This window comes from Cygnus atratus, chromosome 2 (genome assembly GCF_013377495.2).
Source record: "Cygnus atratus isolate AKBS03 ecotype Queensland, Australia chromosome 2, CAtr_DNAZoo_HiC_assembly, whole genome shotgun sequence".
Lineage (NCBI taxonomy): Eukaryota > Metazoa > Chordata > Aves > Anseriformes > Anatidae > Cygnus > Cygnus atratus.
Genome location: NC_066363.1, coordinates 44961020 through 44977342, shown reverse-complemented (window position 1 = coordinate 44977342; position 16323 = coordinate 44961020). Strand labels below are relative to the sequence as shown.

Below are 16323 nucleotides of genomic sequence, written 5' to 3'. Positions count from 1 at the left end.
AGTCGGGTGCTTCAAAAGGACACTTAGGATGACAACAAATGCAAGGACAAATATTCTTCTACCAATTGTCTTGTAAAGGGCAACACACTTTCACGAGTTTCAAAAACCCCACAGAATCAGTATCTCCTACAAGCAGACTTGATCATTAAACTCATCTCCAAATGTGAAACCTACTTTGATTTATTGATGGCTCTTTTCAGCTTCTTCTCCAGCTGTTTCATCCTTCCCATGGCGGCGTTGTATTTGGCTGCAGTCTCCTTGTGAACCAATTCACTTCTCGTTTTGGTTTGTTCCGCCTCCATGACCTTCAAGGGAGAAAAGACAGTGTTCAAGTATTTGAGTAGCAAGACTCAGTGATCATTTTGCTTAACAGTATCGTCATAATCTCTCCACTCAGGAGAGGGCTGAAGCCCAACCACAAGGGTGAGAGAATTGAAACGCAGTTCAGGCTGTCCCCTCACCATAACCACCAGTCGCCAGAAAACAGCAGAAGACAGCATGTCCAACAAGACAGCCTGCTTGCAGGAGGATAGAAAACTGACTTTCCTCTTTAAAGAGTTGGCCAGCCTCAAACCATGCTTTCAACATCGAAAACACAGAGGTTTGGGCCACGAGCTGACCCCCTATAATGCGGGGGGGGGGGGGGGGGGGGGGTGATGATACACTGATGACCAGCCCAGTAACACGCATCAGTCCCAGGGTGTCAGCCACTTTCCATGGTGAGCCTGAGCCTTACCCAGCCATCCAGGCTACTGCGCTACACACAAACTAGCAAGTTCTTCAAGCAGCCATTTGTTCAAAACTTCATAAACAAACACTCACTGCCAGGGCATTTTGAAGCACTGAGGAGGATTCTGCGAAAGTTCTGTGAAAGCAAGAGGAAATGTCCTTTCATTAGCTGCTCTGCTGGCATCTCAGAGTCATGCCTTCCCAGAAATTCTATCCAGGGTACTTTTATTTTTGCAAATTTGAGCTGCCTGCGGTGCAAGTCAGAAAATGCGTTTTCCTTAAACGCACTATCGGAGAGGATCCAGAACTGATTTGTTTAAAGTAATAGAACTGGTGACACCTCTCCACGGGTCTGGCTGCAAGGAGAAAGCAGACGATTTCCACACTCCCCCTCCTTCAACTCTGAAGGCATTTGTACAAAAAAGAAAGACAGGACCTATTTTCTCCAGTACTAAATTTTCAAATATTTCATCCCTAAAACTAACTGCTTCAAGCACATTTGTTCCAGCTGGCTTCCACCACCAGAACATGTCATCTATGCTCCTAGATTCACAGAGAGAAAAAAAATTCAAAGTATCTTTACCTTGAAAAACCTCACTCACAGCTCTGTGTTCTTGAAAGTGTCAGCCCTCAGGCTAAACTAACTAGGGAAAAAGAGCACAGTCAACTTTCACCTGCCTGGTGTGCCAGCCTGCTCGGGAGAACTGGTGTGTTGTCCTTCCTGATACCTAAATAGAAGTGTGAAACTGCCACAGGCCGAAGCTGCGCTGCATCAGCAACAACTGGAAGCTCCTGCTGCCACAACTGGAGGCCACAGCTGCTCATCCGCACACACCACTTATTATTAAACAAAAGTTGCTAAAGAACTATGAGGAAGAAAGGTTTCCAAATGCTCTTTTGATTACTTAAAATAATATACTCAACTGTAACACCCTTCAACACATATAAGCCCACTTCAAGACCCTGCTGCACATATAAATGAGGCAAAAGCTTTGGAAAAAAGGTCAAAAAAATCCATCAGATTCATAGCACACTCTCCTGCATCCTGAAAACAAGCTGCAGCCTCATCTTGAAACGTTAGAAAGCTGGGCTGATGTGAAGACTTTCCCTGGCGAAATATGTCAGACAAGGCTGGTTTTAGCATGTAAGTGTCTTAAATGAAAATGCAGTCTCCAAAGGCTGCACAGAAGCTGGTTTGCCTTCTTTGTACTGTGGTAATGAAACTGCAATTTAAAAACGCTGGAAGCTACAAAATAATGGAGCAGCTGAAATTTGCCAATTTTTAATTAGATGTCAATCCTTGCCATCCATTCTTGGGGCAAAATTAGCATTGACTTTGATACCTGGGATCAACCACCTAAGTACTACCAGCACCAGGGACTTAAAACAGGTTAGGCGTCGAGCACCATGTTGACTTTGCACATCTTTCATCTCAAACATCACAGAAATGCTTCCCCCTGCAAAACTGGGATTTGAGGATGACAGATTGTAAACACCTCAAACTATCTGACAAAACACGGAACTTGCTGCCAGCCATATACACCCACGCTCACTACCCTTTTGGGAAAGGAAAACAGGTTGTATACTTCATCCTTTTGAGAAATGGGTGATGTAAGGAATGCCATCCCCCCCGCTCCCTGGTTTTCCTATAGGCGTTGTGCTGTTGTGCTCACCTTACCCATACAATCCTGGGGAGAGGGCAGGGGCAGTGCGTGCCCTTCCCAAAGGAGAGCTGCTCAAGGTGCCAGGCTGAGGACAAAGACGCCGTTCTGCAATACTTGAAGACTGTCCCACAGAGGTATCTCCATGGAGATCCCTCTACTGCCAAGATGCTTTTAAGCGTTTCATTCAGACAAGAAGGAACCACAAGATGATCCACTCCTCCACCAAAGCCAAGCAGCCTCTAAATACAGAAACTGTCAGGGCACATGGTTGGAAACAGACATACAAACCATGCAGCCAGCTTTACATTCAGGAGGTTCAATGTAAGACAAGCTAGGGAAAAGCCTTACCTTTTAAAATGTCTTAATAGAAGACAGACAAGGCTCGTGTGGGAGAGAAGGATTTTTTTTTTTTATTACACCCAGCAATACTGCTGGGGGGGAAAACACATTCCTACATGGACTCCTAAACAAGTTTTTGGTCACACTTTCTGAATAAGCTGCTTTGTTTAGTTAATGTTATTGTGCTTCCACCAACAAACCTTGCTGAGGCCATCACAGATGCAATAATATCACTTCAAAAAAGCGAGAGATAAGCATGAGGATGACACCTGCTCAAATTAAGACGGCTCATAAGACCTCTCCCCCGACACTGTACCTGCCATTCATACCCAGCAGGGGGGAAATGTACTGTTACACAGAAACACCCAGAGTAGATGAGCTTCCAGCATGCCCACGCATTCACTGGACATTTCTGTAGCTCACACCTATCCTTTATCACTAGATCACCAGCTCCAGGCAGGACTCACCCTCCCAGGTAGCCCAGGCAACAGGATGCAACTATTGCAAAACAAAAAGAAAAGAAATACCATGAAGGGTATCAATCAATTCCTCTTCCCTCCTCTACCCTCTATTTCCAACCCAGACGTCTGGGAAAGTAAGGTCAGTACAGAATATATGTTATTAGTGAATAGGTCTGCACAAGTAGCTTTGTTCCTCCCAGCCAAGAAATCTGCATGAGCTGAAGTCAAAGATGGACTCCAGGAAAATTTCAGTAACAACAACAGCTGCAAAAGAAACGTTTATCAGTGAAATTGAGCAAAGCTGACCATCTGAGCCAGAGAATTATTCTGGACATCTGTTTCTTTCTCCAAAATTTAAATTGATGACTTCTCTAGAAGTATTAGAAATAAAAGAGGTAAGCCAACGCAAGATCAGTAAACCAGAAGGGCAGAATCAACGATACAAGGGATAAAGATATTAGAGGGAAGAATAGAAACAATACTGCATTTGACTTCCAGCCTGAAGGGATGGAGAGATTAGGGCAGGGAAGGCTGTGGGTATTTTTGTTGTTTCTTTCATCGCCTTTCCCCCCCCTTTTTCTCCAAGTAGTTCTATCTGTAGGAAGTATCTCTTCTCTCCACATCATGAAGTACCCACGCATTTTACACTGACAGATGGTACTGCACGGTGTAATATCAAAGGGAGCTTCACAAGCCAAGTTATACCAAGAGGGAGCATGCCTCCTCCCTCTTCGCTCTCCCTTCACCCCTTCCTTTTAAAAATGTTTCATGATCCAGAGCCAAAACATTTCTTCTCCCTGCCAGAATTTACGAAGTGAACATATCTCAGGAAAGACTGTAAAAGCAGAGCATTTTGCAGATTGCATCAGCAATTAGATATTAGCAGTTTCTCTTGAAATTCATGCAGGATCTTCCTTTCTGCTCCAACTTGTCTCAAACTTCAGGTAACGCTCTGTTGATACTTCCCTTTTGTACATACTTATGTACAAGAATGGTTTTCTATGGGAGAATAAATGCCAAGATCTCTGCCCTTCATCCCTCCAAAACCTTCCATCCTTTGGCCCTCACATAGCACGGCGCTCCGCACCACAAACTACAGCATCATGACCACAGGTACTAGCACAAACACATCACTTCCACACCCAAAACATATTCTCCAAATTTTAAAGATAAACTGTAATTGCCTAAAACACCAGTAAGCCAACGTCTAACAGCAAACAGCACTTTTCTTCTCCACGCAGCTTAAGAGCTCATCAGACCTGCCTACGTGCAAGCCAGGTGACTGCATTTCCATTATAATCAACAGAGAATTCACCTCACGGGGCACATCCTCATCTGGTCACGCAGATTGTTCTCCAGACACCAACAGCTTGATGATCAGACTCCCTTTGATCACAAGGGAATTTTAAGCAGCTAACTCAGATGTACAAAGTAAGGTTCTGGACACCTAAAACTGATGAGCTAAATCCCAGCCTAAGTGTCATTACAGCCATATCAGATCTGTTGAGAAATGGACTTTTAGAAAAAAAACACATGAATTTATCCAAAAACATACAGCAGGTTAAGAGCCAAGGAAGGAAAAGAAGCTGCCTGACTTGCAGGATCGCTTCACAGCCCTGCGCTTCTCTGTGGTCAGCACATAGCTCAAGCACATACACTTGCAGGGATCAGTTGCATCTTCACAGACAGGCTGGCATCTATTTAAACACACAGCTTCCTTTGCTTTTTTGGAAACCTAGCTCAAAATACAAGGTAAAAAAATTACTGACACCCCGTACTCCCTGTACCTACTCATGCTGGATGTCTGCTCTGCAAATAAAAGCATCTTCCACACGTTCTGCTTCCAACCCATCCAGGAGAGGCAACATTTCTGCAACACTTCCATTTCTAATCAGTTTACACAGCTGACTTCTCTATTTCAGTGGATACAAAAGGCTTGTTTACAGAATCCTGTTAGACTGCTGAATTAGAAATAGCAGTATTAGCAGCTGTTTAATCCATGAAGAAATCAAAAAGCAGTTACACCGTGCAGCCCTTAGCTCCACTTCCTTCCAGCGAGGGTCTGCAAACAGCATTTCCTGCTCAGTGCCCTGGAATACAAGTCTTTGTCCACAGCCACTAGGTCAAGTGCAAAAGCAACCTGGCAGTATTTCCATAAACATTTATATTTAAAAAAAAAAAAGAAAAGTGTCTCATTTGTTCTCTTGTTCTCTTTTCCCTTATGTTCTTGCACCATTTGTCAGCTACCAAGCTGTTGTAGGGCTCGGATTTGTTCCAAATTTTAGATTAATTTAATAGGGCCTGCTACCTCTGCCTTAAAATAGCAAATAAAAACACTTTACTCTTGCCTGACATCTCTACCAATATAAAAACAAGTGAATTAGTAACCCACTTCTGACATTTGGCCCAGAGATGCTTTTCTACACGTGATTCATTGCTGTACAAAGCACAGCACAGGATTATTCTGTCCAATATATCTGTCACTTACAAGTACAGGCAAAAAACCTCGCAAATCCAAAAAAAGGTTAGTGCAACTAAAGTTGTTTTTAGCACTTTCTCCAAGAGTGATTTTGCTATGTGGAAACAGGAATTCTTTTTTAAAGCCCAGCCTTCACCCTTAGTAACATTACTTAGCATTAGTAATTTCTAATGTAATTAACAGCTAATGATCTGAGTATGCAAGAACACCAACAGCCAAGAGGTACCTTTGTTCTATGAGATCTCATCTGCCAACTTGTTTTCATTCATGGCTTGGTAGGGACTGATGATGTTTTCTGCTCCTTAAGCCCCCAGCTATTTTGTTTACCTCACTGAACCCTAAGCGCTCCATTAAGTGCATGCACTGAAACCAAGAACACATTCACTCTGTTCCTAAAAGAGGATATAAAAGTCAGTCAGCGCTCCAAAAAACTAATGCCAGATCTGTTCAGTCAACACTTCCAACAGTATTTTATTTTTATTTTTCCCCTTGTTGGCTCTGCCCCTAGCCTTGAGATCCCCAGCATGGCTAATGAAAATCAGGAGACAAACTTCCATGTAATTCTTTTGAAACCTACTGTATCCTGGAAAGGCACAGATACATGCGTTCTGGGAACTCAGTTTACCCAGACTATTTTAAGCACCAGCAAGAGTAGGATAACACAGTTTCCATCCAAGGAGCACTCAGCTGCTCTATACAATTCAGCCCATGCCTAGGAGATTGTACATCTGCCGTGAATAAACATAAGGTTCCTATTTACTGCTCAGCTGCAACCATCAGAGACGTCACGGTTTGAATCTGCCCTCTAACAACTAGATGTTTTGCACTCGGTGATGATAAACGTGAACACCACCAGCTCCACATAACACTGTGAGAAATCACCTTCCGCTCTAAGTCACTGGGTCTGCAAATCTCAGGTGTAGTCCTCTTGGCTGCAGACTGTCAGGGAAGCACTAAGGGTTGTAGAAGGACACTGGGATCCCCTAGAAATATCCAAGGAAAAGAGGAATCCACTTAAACTCTCGAGATGCCCAGCACTTCTTTCCTTGTGCACCACAACGCAGATTTTCATTATGTCAGCTAGAGAGAGGCAGCTGATATGTGGTTGCCATCACTCCCCGCCACATCTCAGCAGTTCAGAAGCCAGAAGCTCTAAGCAACTCCTAAACTCCTTAAATGCTTCCAGGCTTATTACTTATCTGCTCTTAGAATCAAAGATTGTGTATGCATTTCTGGACTTTGCTCATATCAAACAAGGATAACAACTAGGGAAAAGTGACAGCTGCTGGTGTCTTGGCGCGCACACAGAGCACGAAGTTGGGTCTCACTTCAAAAATGCACAGTGGGTACCAGATCTGCAAATGCCTTATGACAACAGGGACAGTAACACAAACAATACCCTGGAGTATTTTTGTGTGTTTTATTTATTTATATGCCAGGTTTTCCGTTTCTCCCCTACACAGCCAACATCCTTTTTGTTCCCTGTTTCGTCTTCTGGCAGCTGGTTTTTACAATTCACTCTGAAATAGAGGCTTTTTTATAACTGAGAAGCTTCTGCAACAGAACAGAGCTAACACATTGAGGACTGCAAGACAATACGAGCATTGTACGGCACGCTTACTACATTTGGAATAGCAAGCTCAGCTTCACTGGCATATCAGGGGAACTCTGACAGAACAAAGGTTTTTAACTTAGATTTTTGTTTCTTTCATGTTAAAAAAAACCTTTCTGCATTTTTTTTAAACAGACAAGCAAAAAAAAAGAGGCAAGGCAAATGACAGGGAAGATCTTCTTGACAGCTGCTGAAATGAATACTGCCTTTCATTGTTAGAGCATCTTTTCTGTAGATTCAAAAAGACCTTACAAAGAAGGATAAGATCTTGTCTAAATTTAAAAGACAATTCGTAACAGAATAGTGTGCAAGCTTAAAATGCAACACACATTCTTGAGTAATTCCACATGCAGACACACTCCAGAAAAACATTGTCTTGTTGAGATTTACTCCATGCTGAGAACAGGTTATACTAAAATTTGAACATATCCCTGGTACTCCACAGTCAGGGTTTCCATAACAAATGCATTCAGGAATATCCAACCCTATGCAATTATTTTGGCATAGCTCCAAACGCAGATATGCCTGAAGACATTGTTTATTCCTATTACGTAGATGGGGATTTTTTTCTTTTGAGAGCCACTTCTCTAGCTACCAGTAAAGTCAGATAGAGAACGACAGTACTATAGTTTGTCCCAGTAGCAACCCAAAGGTCTCAGGCTTCACTTCCTACATGTCACACATCCGGACCAACAGAAAAATTTGGTCTTTCACAAACTAGCACCGTGTCCTAAAGGAGGAAAAAAATGTGGAAAAGACAGACGCTGTGGCAAGCAACTTTGCATTTATATTACCCTCTGAGTAGCATGGTTGAGCATCTCTTGCCAGGCAGAGTCAAACTGACGTTTGTCATCCTCCAGTAGCCTCTGCTCAGCAAGTGAAATGGTCTCCTTTGCAGCACGCAGCACTTCAGTAGCCCTCTGAAAATCCTGAGTCGCTCTCTGAGCTTCCAGCTGTGCCTGAAGAAGGAGAAAACGGGATTAGAGACAAAGGAACTCAAGTCATGTTTAAATATCTACCACACTAATCCTAGGATTTTAAAAACACTTACTCCAGTGTTACTGTTTCCCAACCATTTGCTTAGAAATGACACACATTACCTCACTGCAGTAAATACTGCCAAGATACCAGTTCCCACCCAAACAGGTAATTTGCAGAGAACTGTCTCATAGTGTTTATAGTCAAAATGCAAAGCTGATGGCCTACAAATAAACACCTAGATGAGTGATTAATAACTTATGATGTAGGTTTAATCACTGAGAAACAAAAAAAAATGCAATAGCAAACTTGTAGCATGTCAAGAATACACTGAGAAAGGCACTCCCTCAGTTTGGTCAGGGTAGATTTTTATCTGGTGGACCATTAATCATGCTGAGGAAATGTTTTGCAAGTATTACATTGCTATAAAGCATAAACAACTTTTCCAAGAAGGTAGCACTTAGTTCTTTGGATGTTCTTCTACTTTGCTATCACTGGGACACAAGTGGTACGGCAAGCCCCCAGTACACAGACAAAAGGGTAACCAAGGGAATTTGTAATGCACATAAAACACTGATGAAGGCCCTGCTGTGCCCTTTGGAAATTGCTGTTATTTCAGCAAAATAACAGCAAGTTTGAGCTTGAAGGAAATGTTTTTGAACATAAAAACGGGCGAACAGACTCTTCTGGTGAAGAAGAGTTGCCATGAGAGCAAACACTGCTCCACAACAATATAAAACGCGCCCAACAAAGCAAACGCAGCTTAGCAGCCATCCCATCAATGAGCTGGGATCTCTCTTACTCTGAACCAAAAAGTAAAGTAAAACATCTACCAGAGATTGCATTTACAGACCACCAGCATCTCTCCTGAAAGCTTTAAAGGAGCTCTCGCAATATCTGGACCCCACTCCAAACAGCCCTCAAGATGCTCACACCTCATCTCCCAGGCTGGAGCCACTTCTGTTTTCCACAGCCAAATGTCAGCCCCCCCAGAGTCACTAACACAGCACTAAGCCCTTGCCTATTCAACCCGAAAAGGGAGAGGAGCCAAGAAAGCAGAAATAATGCCAGACATGCTGCAGGCTTCAATAGCATCGCGGTGACAAAAGTTGTAAGAGAGACTACAGAGTTCAGCAGCCTGCAGTGTTGCACTCAAGCACCAGCAACGTGTCCTAAATGTTCAAAATGGGTGACTTTGTGATGAACAGACAAAGAACCTCCACAAACAAATGGCCAGTGTTCAGTGCTTGCTGGCTTTGTTGTTGTTTTTTCTTTTTGTCTGGTTTTAAATAAGATTGAGATGTTCTCTCTTTTTATAGTTATCACTGAATTGTCAGCAATTTTAACATTCAGGCTTTCAAAAGTGCACATTTCACATTGCTTTCCTTCATCAGGTCTTTTTTTATTCAAAGTTTTGTGGTCATTTGCTATTTTTCAACTCTATCAGAAGTTTACTGCAACTCAAGTCCTTTTAAGGTTGACAAACAAATACCTCATTTAGCTGAAAATTAAAGTCTTTACCTGAGATTTCTACATTATATTTTATATGTTTCATAAATTTATAAGTAGTGGTTTTGAGCTGTTTTGCACTGACATAAAGCCCTCCAAACATAAGCTTCACAACTGATTAACTGAACATTGAGCACAATGAAGACTGTTTTCATTTACGCTTCAATGATTTATTTTTTTTAAATAGACTGGAAATTACTGAGTTTATACCTATGGGAAATGTCTCTGAGCAGCCATGACTGACAGAACAAAATAATGAATAAACCTTTGCATGTCATGACACACAGAGAAGGACGCTGAGGCTGCCGCAGAGGAAAGGACTCACATACAGAATACAAAACTGAGGAAGATGAAGTCTTTCACGAATAAAGGAAGAGGCTTCGGTGTAAAGGAATGGTGGTCATTTGGGAAGCAGCCAAAAATCCCTGACACAAAGCGGGAAATAAAAAGAATATCAACACATTTCTCCAGCTAACAGCTGGCTATACATCCTCAACACCAGCTGCAAATACCTTCACAGTTCAGATGCCATCGTTACTTGTAAAGGTAATGGAAAAAAAAACACCCTTCCCTCCCTGCCCCATGGCAGGGTGGAGACGAACACCTAATTTAAACACAAGTCTCGAAAGGAAATAAAACACACTAAGTCTCCCTTATGATGTCCTGAAATAGCAGCAAGCTCTACTTCCTTCCTTCCCTTACCACACAGAAAGGTATTTCACCCCAAAGTGACTGTGGAAAAATGAGTTCCGTGTCAGAGGTCTTTCAGCTATTAGGAGTCAAGGGGGGGTGGAAATCAAAGTCGTCACAGTTGGAGCAATGATTTCCTTTCAGCCTTGGTCCTTGATGCAACTCCTTCTGAAGCGGCTGTTGTTTTTCCACAGAAGAGAAGTTCATCCAGCTGTGCCCTTTGCTGCTTTCAGTCAGCTTACACATCTCCATCTTATCTGAAGTTTTCATTAAGAGCCAGAACATTAAAGTGTGAATTTCCACGCAGGTCTGCACATCCCAAAGCGGCACTGTTCTTTGGGCCACTTAATATTAGCCTAGTGCAAATCCATGGATATGGTCTTTTAGAAATTCTAACAAAAAAAACCACACACCGATACATGACATTTCCCTACCACCCCAGTCACCAGTTGCCTGTTTCCAACCTGTTAATGCAATTTACAAATTCAGAATATACCTGGTTAAAGAATATTTTGATTTAGCCACTAACATAAGCCCTGGTAACCACCAAGCATAGAAAAGCTTTCTGAGGATCTTTAAATGAGGCTTAACCTAAGCTTTTAACAAAGGACACAGAAGAGACACAGAAGAAGCCTAAATCATAGTCCCCAAAATATTCTCTACTGAATACTCTGAAAATTCAGAACTCTTTTCTCTTCCAGCAAGCTCAATCCATGCTAGTAAAAGCATCAAATACAAATAAATGTCAAAAGCTTTCCATAAAAATAGTTTGAGCCAGAATTTTAAAAAGCAAAATGAAATGCGAGACTCCAGTAACAGCCTGCACCAAGTGCTGAGGACACGGGGAAGAACTGTGCCAGAACAGAACGGATTTTCATGGAAGATCATCCCAGAGGGAGCCAGGTCCCAGCAACGAGGCCGCCAAAGCCCAGTCCCAGAGGAGGCTTCAGCTCCACGGCTCTCCCACTGCAGGCGAGGGCCTGCCCGCGCAAGAAGCTCCTTGCAAATGCAGGAAAACAGATTGGCGACCCATTCCTAGCGCAGGCAGAACTGCACCAGCAAGTCTGTTTTCGAAACTCGAGTAAAACCAGATCCCAGGGGCAAGAGGAGCCCAGGAGAAGTACAGTTTTCTCACCGTAACTGCATCAGCACTTGAAAGTTTCTGTTGGCACAGACACCCGGGTCAGGGATCAACACATCTAAGCCAGCAAAGAGTCTGCAGAGCATTAGGAGCCGAGTTTCCAAATCCCCAAGGAAAACAACGCCTAATGGTAGCTTGCAGTACTAGCAGCTCTTTTGATGAAGCCTCTAAAGCACAGCAAGAAAATGTTCTTTATGATAAGAAAACCAGAAGCTAAATCTACAATTCAGCTAGACTTTTAGTTGTTTGGTATTTCTAGCACCTGGACGTGTAGGCCATTTAAGAGCTGAAGCTGAAAACAGGCAGGCCCATAATTCTAGCCACATTCAGTTTTGTGCCTGTAACAGCATGGGCAAATGGAAAGCTCAAACAGAAACATACCTAAATACTCTCAGCTCTATTTGTTGAATGCTAGTCAACAAGGCTGGTTTGAAAACACTACTCTGGAACACAAAATGTTTTTTTACTTAAGCAAAAGAGTTAGTCCAAATAATTTTGTTTCAACAGTTATCTGAAATCAGTGTGCAGTCTCATTTTAAACAACTTACTGATTGCCTGGTAAAGAGAAAAGCTAAATGGTAGAGTAAAGAGAGATACATTAGTCATTAGAGAAACATCAACAGGTCTGTGGTTTTGCCGATCTGAAAAGGGATACTCAAACACTTTTTGGTTAGTACAGTTACTCAATAATTAGCCTTCATTTAAAATTCCCTCCAGCACGTACGAGTTTTTTCTGCACCACTACCAACAGACTGCTCCCACAGTCCCAATCTCAAGCCTACCAGTCACTCAGCTTGATGGAAGAGGTCACAGCCATGCTCCTAGGAAGGCTGGGGACAAGTGGGATGTCAGCTTTCTGCCTGTTACCCTTGTCGGTGCTGCCTGATAGAAATTAATCAGCATAAAGGCGAGCATCTCTTTCAAAAGTCAGGAGCTCAACCAGCGAAACCCCTTACTGAAGAGGAGAAAACCTTCACATCTTGGGAACTGGGGAACCTGTGCCCCAGCTCTCAACCCCACAGTGACCAGAAGCTCATTGTGCCTGGTCACCAGAACTTTGTGCCAAGAAATGTAAGTGAATGTTTTGACCACTACAGACCCTTCCCCTATTAGTGTAAAGCATGGGACCCCTTGAGAAATGCAATTAAACAACCACCCAGACCTCAGCTAAGGAAAATCCCACTGTCACAGCAGCCTCCTGGACTTGTCCATACCAGCAACCTCCTCTCACCAGCTCATCTCCCTCGCCTCAACACGCAGAGCCTCAAACTTCCCAGCCAGCTCCCAAATACTCAGAAGCAACATGCGGTAGTAGCAGCATTCACAGAAGCCAGTGGAGCTCTGTGATAAAAAATACATCAGCTTTTAAAATCAATAACAATGTAAAATTAAAGGGATACCAACGGGGGTTCATAATTACAAGCTATTAATTTATTGCTGTAATGAGGTCCCTTTGGGGAGATATGATGAGCTCTCCTTTTTCGGAGATACATCCTCACGTGCAATTCCCCTCCGAGTCTACACAGGGCCCTGCAGAGAAGGGAGCCATGCCCAACTGCTGGATTATGCTTTTAGCTAAAGATAGTGATGAAAACAGAAAAGGTAGGCTGTGGCGAGCACGTAGAAGAAAACAGAGACACCACCTTTTTAAACAGGGCCATTCTTCTGGAATTGGCAGCAACACACAGACGTACTTTCAGGCCAGCACAGACACATCAGCTTGTCCATTTTCAAAGCAGAAAACCCTGTACTCTTTAATTATGAAATACAATTTTCTCTTCGGTCCACTTAGCTTTTATTGCCCCAATCCCCATCTGTAGTCAGAGCCCTTGCCCAACTGACCTAAGAGAGGATTTTTTCCACCCCACAACACACAGCTTGAATTTTCTGTTTTAACATCAATCAGGACACATACTCCTCTTCCTCATTTCATCTAACCTCCCAGTTTCTGTTGCTGTCCACATAGTTATACAAGACTGTGTAGTTTCTCTTTCACAATGGCGTTCAACGAAGGTGAGCTTTTTCAAGTATTTGCAAAAATGGCTTTTCATTTTGAATAGGTTCACTTCATCACTTGCTGCCAAGATCATAACAACTGCTTTATTTCAGCATTTCTGTGCTTTGCCAATAAAACACATGACAAATTTCTTCTGTGAAATGATTATAAGCTGGAGCATGAAGGGAACATTAGCTGCTCAGAACAAGGCAGCAGCAAGCCACGCGCTGGCCTAAGGCCTTCGCTCTGTAAGGCTCTTTGTCTGTAAATGTGAAACCAATGTCTCTCTCATTCATTACTCTTCAAAACAATAGCTTAATTGCCACCAACAAAACTTACTTGCTTACTACAAAAACAGATAATGACTTAACTGGCTTCCAGTCATGCTCTTCAGAAGCAAGTAAGTTTCAGATGTTTCCATTCTGGCTTGCTCTCATTCATTTAACGACATCCCATGGATAATTCGCTGTGTAAAGTACAACATGCTTTAAAACAGGAACTTTCCTCCATCAATTGCCTATCAGAGTTGCCAGACCCTGTTTTACTAGCACAACCTGCGCCTTCGGGGATCACTCTTACCCTGGTGGCTGTGCTGCCATGTTCTGCACAAGCTTCTCTCAGGGATGAAGACACCAGGATCACTCCTCCTCTACTTTGGCATCACCTGGCTTGCTCACTACTGCAGTGGGTTCAATAATTCAGAAACCTACAAGGTGAAGGCACAAGCTCTCACTGCAGCAGAGTAAGCAGCCACCAAGTGCTGCTGTTTGGCCCCCATTTTCCTGTAACAAGCAGAGCAGCCCAAACATCAACGTGTTTGGCATCCCAACACCAACCTCAATACCAACGCAGCTGCACCCCCAGCAAATCTGCGCATGATGAGAAGTTAGAGGAGGTGGTGGAAAGGACAAATGGCAGAACCTGAACCCAGTGGGACCTTGTGAAACTCGACCGGGCCAAAAGAAACCTCATGAGGCTCAACAAAGAGAAGTGATGAGTCTTGCACCTGGGGCAGAATAACCCCATGGCCAGCGCAGATGGGAAGTTCAGCCCAGCCAAAAAGGGACCTGCCCGTTACAATGGGTGCCAGGCTGAAAAAGCTGACTGTGCTCTCCTTGCAAGTACAGCAAACCATGTCCTAGGCTATGTTACAAGGACTGTCAGCTGAAGCTGTCAGATCATGGGAAGTTACCACTGCCCCCTACTCAGTGTGGAGGTTCCACGTTGAATAGTGTGGAACATCCAGTTTTGGGGCCCTCTGTTCAAGAGAGATGTCAAGACACTGTTCAGGGTCCAGTGAAGATCTATCAGAACGGTCAGAGCCTATAACAGCTCCTGCAAGGAGTGCTGAGGGATAGGGGCTGGCCTCTCCCTTGCTAGACCAAACTAGGGAGCAATCAGATTAGCTGCCAGCTAAAATTTGACGAGGAGCTGCCAAAATTGTTGAGTCGAATGAATGCTTCTCAGCAGCAGCCTAAGGTATAACATGAAGCAACAGCCACAGCCTGGAGGTTCAGGCTACACACTGAAAAAAAGTCTTTTCTACAAGAGGGACAGGGTGACCCTCAGACAGGTTACCCAGAGAGGCTATAAATCTTTGTCTCTGGAGGTTTTCAAAACTTGGCACAGCCACGGCTGATGTAATCCAGCGACAGTGACAGTACAGTTTTGAGCAGGAGGTTGGATCAGATGACCTTCAGAGGTCCTGTACAACCTGCACTTCTGTCAAATACCACATTTTTTTTTTGTCAAGCAGTGGGAAATCAACAACACAAAGAGCACAGTTACAAAAAAGACCCTGATGCTGAATGTTTTCATAGATTCTCAGACCCACGCATACAATTTCTTGAATAATTGGAATAGTGACAGGGCTGGGGCACTTTAAAAAAAAAAAAAAAGACCATGACCTTCCTTTCCCCTCTCCCTACAGACTAAAAACCCCAAGCCAAACCAGAACTGTGAGTTTATCAAAAGACAGAAACCCCTTCTTGCTGTAGGCTACCTACAGATGCTTATAAACAACTTATAGAAATACAAAGCCTCTGGAGCGACCTCATTTTGGCAGATCTGAGGCTTTTTGTGATATATACTAATCTGTGATGATTGTCTGCATTACTGACAGAAAATGCAGTCTCTCAAGAGTCTGAAACACCCTTGTATTCTTTAAGCTGATTATCAAAAAGCTATGAAACCACATGGGTTAGAATTTATTTTTTTAAGAATAGGTTTGAAAATTTTTATTCGTGTGGAGGAAGAGAAGAGACAAGGGGAGGGGGAAAAATAAGTCTCGCTAAAGCTTTTTGAAGCACAAACCATTTCCTTCCTGCTGCATAACCAATGAAATGCCTGTGGAATACAATGACCAGATGTCTCGTAGTTTCTGCTTTCGATTAGGTGTCTTTTTCTTGTGCTAGGCTTTCTGGTGCTGTTCATGCATCTACCTCTCTTCTTCTAACAGCTTAATTGTTACACAGCTAACCTGGCTTCTGGTTGAGTCAGTTTGTTTTCCTGGTAAACCTGGACTACAAGAAGGCCCAAGAGATAAGAGCAGACCTACAAGGCATGTTGCTAAAGTTAGGTGATGTGCGTAGCTCCCCTAAGACAGGCTCACAAGCCATATTATTCCAAGAGATAAAAGGCTCAGGGCGTCACCAGCAGCTCACTCTGTTAACTGTTCTGTTACCAGCATGCAGGTAGACGTCCTCAAAGAGGGACTCCTACCTCC

At 43.2% G+C, this 16323-nt stretch overlaps 1 protein-coding gene across 1 annotated transcript in view; it reads right to left on the bottom strand.

Annotated features, from left to right (window-relative positions):
* SH3BP5 (SH3 domain binding protein 5) overlaps positions 1–16323 on the bottom strand; it is a 48576-nt gene that overhangs the window by 9121 nt on the left and 23132 nt on the right. Inside the window, exons 4-5 of the mRNA XM_035549681.2 lie at positions 8079–8243; positions 175–305 (exon numbers count right to left, since the gene is read on the bottom strand). Of these exons, the coding sequence (XP_035405574.1) occupies positions 175–305; positions 8079–8243 (296 nt within the window). The remainder of the gene's footprint in view (positions 1–174; positions 306–8078; positions 8244–16323) is intronic.